This window comes from Ornithodoros turicata, chromosome 2, assembly GCF_037126465.1.
Source record: "Ornithodoros turicata isolate Travis chromosome 2, ASM3712646v1, whole genome shotgun sequence".
Lineage (NCBI taxonomy): Eukaryota > Metazoa > Arthropoda > Arachnida > Ixodida > Argasidae > Ornithodoros > Ornithodoros turicata.
Genome location: NC_088202.1, coordinates 26,930,396 through 26,941,129, shown reverse-complemented (window position 1 = coordinate 26,941,129; position 10,734 = coordinate 26,930,396). Strand labels below are relative to the sequence as shown.

At 48.4% G+C, this 10,734-nt stretch overlaps 1 protein-coding gene across 1 annotated transcript; it reads right to left on the bottom strand.

The window, feature by feature from the left end:
- Positions 1–4,964: 4,964 nt before the first annotated feature.
- Positions 4,965–6,584, bottom strand: LOC135384436 (uncharacterized protein K02A2.6-like). Its single transcript, XM_064613638.1, has one exon. The coding sequence runs from the start codon at positions 6,582–6,584 to the stop codon at positions 4,965–4,967; it is 1,620 nt and encodes a 539-aa protein (XP_064469708.1).
- Positions 6,585–10,734: the final 4,150 nt, after the last annotated feature.

Genomic DNA, 10,734 nt, shown 5'->3' with positions numbered 1-10,734 from the left:
TATTGTGCTGCAAAATTACTTGATTCTTCACGTTAATTGAAGGGGTTTTCTCTCACAATGTAGGTGACCTTGGCGTATTCTACGAGCCCGCGCATCCAATAAAACAATAGACAGTTACTTGAGTTACTTTCATTTTGAAAACTTTTATGGACTGATTCACGGATACTACAAAACATTCCGATTGGTGGTGGTGGTGATGGTGATGGTGAAAGGGCTTCCGATTGCTCGCAGGGGTCCCCAACTCTTCACGAATGAGGTGATTGGAATGCATGGCACATATGATACTGGTGGGCTTCACCCTAACGCTTTTGTGCAGCAAGTGAAGCCTTCTTTACATGTTCAAAATTTGGAACCTAAATGGAACCTCGAAGATCCCAATATTCACCCAAGGAAATTGCATTAGAAGCTTCGCGCTGCCACAGCAAACGTGCCAGTAGCGAACGACTGTGGAGCGCTGTCAGCGGAATGTGTTGTGAATGTGCGCAAGAGCTTTTTGATTTCTAATACATGGTCTCTATGACAATATAACCAGGTGAAGCCTGCTTTACGTTTTGTGATGTGATGTGATAGAACAAGAAAAAAATGAGGATTTAAGTTTACGTTTTGTCCCGAATTCTGGGGCATGAGGTGGTTGCGTACACGAAGATAATTGGCGGAGGGGAGCTTTCTGATATCGCCATTTTGACGACACGTGTTCCCGTTAGAATAGCACCACGACGCTTTTTGTCTTTATAATGGACGTGTTTAATGTCAGTAATCTTGCCGTGCTTGCTCAGTGCTTGAACGAGAGCTCATCCGATATAAACAATGGCATCATCAAGGCGGTGACGGTTACTATTTTGGATCCGAGTAATTCGAAGGGCATCGTATAATTTCGTGCACAGAGGTTGCCCTGACGAACGACACGTTCTAGCTAAGGCATCTCGCACGTTGAGGCCAACGTGTAACAAATTACCTCCCCGGTGTCGGATGCCGAAGAGTGTTCAGGAGCCAACGATGTCGAAGACGCCGTCGGAGAAATCGTCATTAAGCGTAGTTCACACATACGCCAACGGCGGACGGCGATCATGGACGGCACGGCAAATCGCGCTGTTTCCTCGCCGTTGTGACGCAGTGATGGCCTCTGTGGCACGGAAAAAGAAAGTTGAGCCATGTCCAACTTTTTCCGTGCCGTGACCCCGCCTACGCTCTGTCGACCAATGGGCGCTGCGTATGAAACCTACTGTATTTAGCCATGGGAGAAAAATGCTGCTGGCAACCATACGAGCAATGAAAACAAACAGGTGAGAAAAAAATGGCGACGTCATGCGTGAACGCGGAACAGCTATTTGAATTAGTTCGAAAATTTCCCTATTTGTATGACCTATCACACCCACACTTCAAGGATACGCAGAGGAAAGGAAACACTTGGAAATCAATTGCGGAGAGGTTTGGCGTAACAGGCAAGTGCTGTTGTTGCAGTAGTTCCTTGAACGAGATTCACTTATGTCTTGTGGTACCGTACGGGACGCGGTAATGAAAAAATGGGTAAACATGAAAGCAAGAAAGTTCCCAGGAATAAAGATGAAGCACAATCATTCGCGTCGTTGCTACCATCCATTTTCACTTGTCGCAAGTGGAAAGCTCCCGCGCCGTCCATGAAATCACGCGATCCCGGCGAGACAAGTGTGAACAACCGCGTTCGGCAACGGCGACGGCAGCAGCACGTTGCCGTCGCCGTTGTCGTATGTGTGAACGAGGCTTAGACTCCTCCTTGGGAGGATAGCGAGGCACCCTTTCCTGAGAGTGAGGATTAGTCGTCGAACCACGTCGAAGAGCAACGCTCGACGTACCTTCTTTTGCCTGAAACGTAGGGCTGCCATCCACTGTGCCTCCAGGATCCGGGGGTGTCGGGGCATGTTCCATATCATTTTCTTGTGGTAGGTCTCACGGAACGTAAGAAACGGAACACATGACAAACACGTGCGCTCGCTGCGAGTATCTTCGAATTCTTGTTTACTGTTTGAATCGCATTATAAAGGTATTCAGGTATATGTGGACGATTTTTTTATTTTTGCAAAAATACTGCATAGTACACAAGAAATCCATTACACGTTCAAGAGAATTTCTCCGAGGCTTTGTTCCACACCGGGACTTTGTTATTAGGTTGGGGCTCCAATGCCACAAAGGTGTCGTGACTCAGTGTTCTGTACAATGCGTAGTGACTTCAGAAGAGTGGATCTTTTTCCTAGTTGGTATTTCATGAATGTGCGAATATAGCGCGAATGCACAACGAAGACAGAACACAGACGAAGACACCCGCTAGCGCCTGCCCGCTGACGCAATGACGCAATGGAACTGACACAATTGACGCAATGCGTCAATGGAGCCCAATGATGCAATTTGAACATGTTCAATGATGTCAGTTAATTGGTAGCCAGAGCGATGTTCTTAGAAGGAAAGCTCGCACACAACTGCTAGCATTAACGCTTTCTATTGTGTTTTGTGTGCCTCTTTAATAGTTGCGAGTGATTTCCTGAGAAACAACGTCCGGTTTGCTGCACGTCAAACTCAAACAATTGAAGTTTGAAGTTGAAATTGAATTGAAGTTGAAATTTGCTGCACAAACAATTGAAGGTACGCCACGTACAACTCATTTCAGCTTAGCTATCACTAATCAGCAAGCGTTGTCAAAATGAGGGACAACAATGGGAGAAGTTTATGGCAGGAAAAAATATTGTCTGTGTCCAAATAAAGTGAAATTCATGCTGGACGGTAATTGCACTGCGAGACTTGCCCTTTATTGGATCTGCAATGACAGACGGCCGAACAGTGCGGGTGCAACAGGTTTTCTGAGAATGAGAAAGCGTGGGCGGGTGCGCATCCATAGATGCGCACGTACCAGAAATGATGTCGTTGTCCTTTGTTCCCCAACACCCCCCCTCGACGACTAGCCATCTACGAAGCCTAAACAGCCCCTGAGGTTCTGCAGTCTTGCTCGCGACAGTGGCTTCGTAAAAATGTCTGCGACCATCTCGCTAGTTTGGCAGTACTGGAGGTCGATGACTCTGTGGTGAACTAGGTCGCGCAGATGATGATGACGTACGTCAATGTGCTTCGTCCTCGCGCTAATGCCTTCGTTAACCGACAGCTTGATGCAACTCTGGTTGTCTTCGAGCAAACACGTCGGCTCGTCCATGCTGTGGCCGAAGTCGATGAGCAACTGTCGCAGCCACAGCACTTCCTGTGAGGCATGCGCCGCTGAGACGTATTCAGCCTTGTTATGATTGAGAGGCTGGATAGCCCGACGTCGCACGAAGTTGTCGTACCCACATTGTCAACATGGGAAGCGAGAAACGCCCCCCATCCCGGCGCTATCGCATAGATAGGAAACACATGTCTTCTTCGAGGCTCGGGCAAGAACGAAAAGAGAGAGCGCACGGCCTCCGTTTATTTTTATACTCTGTATGAGCCGCTAGCAATAAGTGGCGCTACCTTCTGTACACATTAACCACAATGCAGCGCTGCATGTAAGTAACACCATCAAGAATATAACAGTCCTCCCCCCTCAGACAATACTTAATGAGAAAATAATGGATACAACCAACAGTTACAAGATATTAACGAAACACATCCATACTAAGCGTCAGCAACCAATGCATCGGACGCACTTCACTGCGGAGAGTACCTTTGCACAGGCTTCACAGTTCTTTTGCTACGCCGCAGTGGGGTTTTGCTCTCAACCGAACTGTCCACGGTACCGTTACCTCCTGCGGGGCGATCTAACTGCTGGGCAAAAGGCTGACCCACATCCGCTGCTGTGGTTCCCTCGTTGACAGGTGTCTCTGCTACAACAGCTGGCTGAGGCTCAACTCGTGGTGGTACAACCTCTCCCATAGCAGGAACCCTCGGCCTTAGATGGTCATTGTGTCGATGCCACGTGGAGCCATCTTCAACAGTGACAGCCGCTGAAGAATTGCTCAAGGTTCCGACAACACGAGCAGGAACCCATGCTGCTCCCCGACGGAAATCCCTGGCAAACACGTCGTCACTAGCTTCAAAAGGTGGACCACGACGGCAACCCTCATCGGCGTGCAGCTTCTGCTTTAGTTGCTTGAAGTGTACTGAAGAATGAAGACTTGGCCGCAGCACATCCAATGGAGTCTTAAACATTCTACCAGTGAGCAACTCACACGGTGCCCTCCCTGTAACTTCATGTGTTGTTGTGTAACACCAAGGCTAGTGCCTCCTTATCAAGCTGACTGTATCGTTGCTCTGCCTCAGACAAGCTTCGGGAGGCAAAAGCGATAGGACGCTCTCTGCCATCAGCTTCTTTTTGAGATATGACAGCCCCAACACCATAAGGAGATGCGTCACAGCTCAGGTACAGCGGCTTGGCAGGATCAAAATGCGCAAGGATGGGCGCAGATAACATGAGACGCTTGCTTTCGTTGAAGGCATCTTCTTGGGCTCTGCCCCACTCCCATCTTTTCCCAGCTGTGAGGAGTAGATACAATGGGCGAAGGCAAGACGATAAGTTGGGCAAAAATCTTCTATAGAAGTTTATCAGGCCCAGATAACTTTGAAGCTCTTTAACATCACGCGGAGCTGGTGCCTTGGAAATGGCTTCCACCTTGCTCTTATCTGGAGACAGTCCCTCTTTGCTGATGATGTGCCCTAGATAATTCACCTCTGGCACAAAAAAAATGACACTTGTCGAATTTCAACTTTAGTCCAACATCCCGAAGTCGAGCAAGAACACAATGCAGATTCCTCATGTGCTCAGTGTCATTGCGTCCCGTAACAAGTATGTCATCAAAGTACACAGCTACATGTGGAAGACCACGAAACAAGTTCTCCATTTCACGTTGAAATATTTCTGGCGCAGAGGAAACTCCGAAAGGTAATCTGGTGTATTGGAACAAACCAATATGCGTCGAAATGGTAACATACCTCCTGGACTCCTCGGCAAGGATCACTTGTTGTTATGCATCCCTTAAGTCCAACTTGGTAAACTTCTCACCTCCTGAAAGTGTATTCCACAGGTCTTCAATACGTGGAATTGGATACTTCTCAAGTTGTGTCACTGGATTTACGGTAACTTTAAAGTCTCCACACACTCTCACGCGACCATCCTTCTTTGGTACAGGGACAATAGGAGCCGCCCACTCTGATGACTTCACAGGGACCAGCACTCCATCCCGCTGCAATCTTTGAAGTTCTTGGGTGACTCCCTCCTTCAAGGCGAATGGCAATGGTCGTGGTTTAAAGAACTTTGGCAACGAGCCCTCAAGAACATGAATTGTGGCTGCTGGACCTTTATACTGCCCCAGACCATTACTGAATACCTCAGAATATTCGTGGATGAGACTCTTCACATCAGAAAGCGAACACTTGTTCATTTGGACATCTGCGATGCCAATTCCCAGCTGCTGAATCCAATTGCGTCCCAGCAATGTAGGAGAACGATCCCCGGTGAGAAATAAAGGAAGAACTGCTGATTTGTCACAGAACTGTACACAAACATTGGCTTGTCCTTGCACCTGGCTTAGCTCGCCAGTGTAACTTCGCAACAAAACTTTCGACGGATTGACAGTTACATCCGGTAAAAGTTCCTGGAAGGTGTTCTTGGACATCACGGACACACTCGCTCCCGTGTCCACTTCCATAGGCAGTGGCTTGTCACAGACGTTGACCACAACGGTGAACGGCGGTGGTGGCGACAACGCGTCGTCAGACAGATGCCACATGTCAAACACTTCCGACGATGTCTCAACATCCTCATCTTCCCCAACTGCGTTCACGGGAAACAGGCGTTGACCAAAGGTCTTAACCTTTTTCACACGTAGACCCTTCGGAGATGATCTTCGGCCTGCTGGCTCTTGGAAATGCTTGTGGGCAGAAGTGTTCTTCTTATGCTTTGAATGACACACCCGCGCCAGATGCCCCCGTTTGCGACAGAAATTGCAAATGCTACTAGCGTATTTGCACTGATTTGCCAGGTGTCCATCACCACAACGAAAACAGGTGACTTCACCAACGGACACGACACGATGCGTCGGAAACGAACTACTTGTACTCGCTTGACAAATTTCTCCGGCGTCACTCTTCGCCGCTTCCATGGCCAAAGCAGTCTGCACTGCACTTTTGAACGTGAGGCTGGGTTGCTCCAAGAGCCTAGTCTGAATTTCTTGATTATCAATTCCGCAAACAACACGGTCTCTCAACATGTTCTCAAGTTCGCTGCCGAAACTGCAATGTTCGGAAAGGCTCTTCAATGCCGCAACAAAGTCACTAACGGACTCGCCTTTCGTTCGAACTCGTGAATTGAAGCGAAACCTCTGGACAACCTCGGATGGCTTCGGACAATAGTGTTTCCCAAGAACTTCCAGTACCTCGTCCAGCGACTTGTCCTGTGGCGCTGCCGGCTTGAGTAGGTCGCGAAGCAATGAATAAGTTTTCTGACCACAGCTGCTGAAGAAAATTGCCCTTTTCTTATCATTTCCAACGTCGTTTGCCTTGAAAAACGCCTGCAGTCGTTCAACGTAGGACGGCCACTCGTCTCCCCCTCCTTCGAAGGGCTCGATTCTTCCAAACGTAGTCATGCTCACCAGAGCTCCCGCAATTGAATTTGAAGATTTGGAAGGTGAACTTGAAGACTGAAGACTAGAAGTTGCTGTAGTTTTCTCCCCGTCGCCAATATGTTATGATTGAGAGGCTGGATAGCCCGACGTCGCACGAAGTTGTCGTACCCACATTGTCAACATGGGAAGCGAGAAACGCCCCCCATCCCGGCGCTATCGCATAGATAGGAAACACATGTCATCTTCGAGGCTCGGGCAAGAACGAAAAGAGAGCGCACGGCCTCCGTTTATTTTTATACTCTGTATGAGCCGCTAGCAATAAGTGGCGCTACCTTCTGTACACATTAACCACAATGCAGCGCTGCATGTAAGTAACACCATCAAGAATATAACAAGCCTCTGTTGATGAAAGCGCCACGGACGTCTGCTTCCTGCTGGACCACGAAACAGGGCTTCCTCGTAGACTAATGAAGTACACTGTAAAAAAATACTGTGATTTCTACGGGCGTTTAGTAGTATGTGACGACGGCGTGTTACCGTAATCACAAATACTGCGAAAACTACGTAAAACGGTGGCGCCATCATCATGCGCCGGCCAAAAACTTCAATGCGGAGGCAAGGCCAAGCCAAGTACGGGGCATTGCCGTCATTCGCAAACGCCGGAAGCGGAACACCGTGCGCGGACGATGGTTGACGAAGGACGACGAAGCGGTTGTTGTAAATCTCGCGAATGCGTGTAGTTAGGTAAGCACATTTCTGTTCGCACATCCTGTTCTTCGCGATTTGAGCGTGGTGCACCGTATGCCTGGTTTTGTTCAACTTGACACCAGTAAATCGTGGCTCGCGTTTGTTGTGAAGTGTCTCCCTAGTTCTGTGTGTACGTCCTGGCTCGTAGGGTGATCAAGGCGCTCTTGTTGTAATGTATCGTTGCGGAAGGTGCCCATGTGTTTTTAACACTCTGATGGGCTAGTTGACCACCGTAGAGGTGTACATGAAGCGAGCAGAATACCGTGCTGCCATGCATTATGTGTGTACACGGCGGCGACCTATGCAAAACTCGGATGTCACATTTTGGGACGTTACAAGAACACACCAGGGCGGTCGCCTCGATTTGCTCTCCGAAACCACGAAAGTATGTCACGTCCATTCGTGCTCGCGTCAGTTCACTACGAATATAGAGATAATGTCACATATGAAGCAGCACATACGAAAGGGTCATGATCAGATGTGCTTATAAACGCTGCCAGAAGAAGTTCCGTGCCGTCTCCGCGTTTTGTGTGCACCTTCTTGTTCTTTCTTTGAAAAAATAAAACTGAGTCTAATTTCCTTTCTCTTTGAAGTGTTTTCATGCCAGAACTGACTGATGGGTGCACATGGTTCCTTCGTATGTTCTTCCTTCGAAAAAATAAACCATTAGTATAACTGCATGTCAAATGCCCTGCTCCCTGTAACAGTTTCCTTTCTCTTTGCAGTATTTTGATGCCAGACCTGACTGATGGGTGCACATGGTTCCTTCGTATGTTCTTCTTTTGAACAAAATAAACGGTGAGTATAATTGCATGTCAATTGCCCGGCTCCCTGTAACAGTTCTCTTTCTCTTTGCAGGGTTTTCATGCCAGAGGTGACCGGCGCATTTTCATCACTATGTACATAGAAAATAAATCTCAATGTGACAAACATCACAATGTGTTGCGCATGGTCATTGCTTAAACTGCTCTCATTGCCACGACTATATGTAGAAAAAAAAGAGGGGCTCCAGGGACGAGCACAGCACGATAAGGGTACACGGCATATGTCAGTTAAAATTACTGGCCAATGCAGTTTTTTTAACGACCACAGCACAGTAATGCTACACGGCGTATCCCTGTTAAAATTATTGGCCAATGCAGTATTTTTTCACGGGCACAACTTATACGGGGCCACCGTAAAAATAACGGCCAATGTTTGGCAGCCAACTTTCCTTGCATTTGCCCGTTTTTTTTACGGTGAAATTTTTTACAGTGTAGCCGTTTGTTGATTTGCGGTCCTTGACGTCACCTGCCCAGTCTGCGTCTGCGTAGCATACCAATCTTGAACCTCGCTCCCCAGACAGTTGCAGCTTATAATTCAACGTGTACTTGAGGTACCGAAATACCTTCTTAACGGCGGTCCAGTCGCGCTGGCGGGGCTTACTGACATGTCGGCACAGGTACCCCATTGCACACGCTATGTCCGGGCGCGTTGTCGTGCTCAGGTACAAGAGCTCTCCAACTGCTTGACGATAGATCTCGTTGCTCTGCAGTACGTCGTCATCCCCAGTGAGTTTCGGATAGTCCGCGTCCATAGGGATGGCACTGCCTTTAGCTTCTCCAAGCTTATACTTCTCCAGTAGGCTGGTGATCCTATTCCGCTGGTGAAGAAGAAAGCGATTATCCCCGCTTCTCTCGATCTCAATTCCAAGGTAGTGACTGACGTGACCAAGGTCTTTGAGCTCAAAATGCTTCTTAAGGTCGTTCCAAACTGCAGTAATAGTTGGGTGGGAGTCATTTGGGTGGCATATCAGCATGTCGTCCACGTACAAGAGAATATACATCACTCCACCATCTACAGTTCGGGAATAGAGGCAGGGGTCGGCATCAGCACGCCTGAAGCCTTCTTCGAGTAGTACCTTGTTTGCCTTCACGTTCCAGGCTCTCGCGGCCTGTTTAAGCCCATATAATGACTTTTTCAACTTGCAAACGAGATGATCTTCCCCTTCCTGAACAAATCCCTCAGGCTGCTTCATATATATATTCTCTTCGATATCGCCATTCAAGAAAGCAGTTTTAACGTCGAAGTGTCGGACCTTTAGCTTTTCTATCGCAGCGATGGTTAGGAGTACACTTTAGGTTGTTAGTTTTGCGATAGGAGCGAACGTTGCATCGTAGTCTTCGCCGTACTTCTGTGAAAAACCTTGTGCGACCGACCTCGCTTTGTAGCGTTCAACGTTCCCCTGTTTATCTCGCTTCGTTTAGAATATCCACTTGCAGCCAAATGGATGTTTTCCCTACGGTAGCTGCACAAGATCCCAAGTGTTAAGCTGGTGTAGCGAGTCCCTCCATCTCTTCCCTCGCCGCTGCCATCCACTTCACTTTTTCAGAGGGAGGTAGCTTCTGCATTTCCTTCCAACTGACTGGATCAGGGGCTGTCGTAGTCTGCGCGGTAGTGTAGGCTAACCGATCAGTTGGAGCTCCTTTGTTGCTCTTTGCTGACCTCCTGGGCATGTTAGCTCCCACCTCCTTTTCTTGCACGTCAGCGCCTACGCGTTGTTGCGGAGCAGGCGCTGGTGACAGCACTTCCACTACTACTTCATCGGATGTATCATTTGCAGCATTAGAGGGGTTACCTTCCGCAATAAAGTCCGATGAACAGCCTCCTCGTCGTGCTAGCGTAGGTGGTACCGCCTGAGACTCACGACAGAACTTCTCCATGACTGGAGCCTCGTCAATAACAACGCTGCGTGACACCTTCACCTTGTTGGTACCTCCAACTAGTATACGGTATCCTTTCTGTGTCTCGCTGTATCCTACCAAGGTCCCTTCAATGGCACGAGCGTCCCATTTGTCGCGGTGTTCCTTTGAGACGTGCATATAAGCCCTAATGCCAAACATCCTCAGATGTGCCAGGTTCTGCTTCTTGCTGTTCCACAGCTCGTAGGGAATCTTGTTAACCGCTTTACTCGGAAGCCAATTGTGCAAGTAGCAGGCAGTAACAACAGCCTCACCCCAGTAAGTCTTTGGCAGGCTGGCACCGAACAGCATGCTCCGAGCGCTCTCGCAAAGGGTGCGATTCTTTCTTTCTCACACACCGTTTTGTTCTGGGCTGTATGGGACCGTCGTCTGGAGTACGATGCCAGTTTTTCGAAGGATTTCTCGAATTTTCCCACCAGTATATTCTGTCCCATTATCAGAACGCAGTGTCTTCGGATGCCTGCCGAACTTGTTCGAAACCAAAGCCAAATATTCTTCCACCCTCGCAGGAACCTCATCCTTGGACTTCAGTAGGTAAAGGACCGTGTACCTTGAAAAGTCATCTGTGAAGGTAATGAAGTACCTGTTATTGCTTTTTGTTAGTACTGGCATTGGACCACAGACGTCCGTGTGCACCAAGGCCAAAAGATGTTCCGTCTTTGAAGACGCGTGTGAAGGGAAGG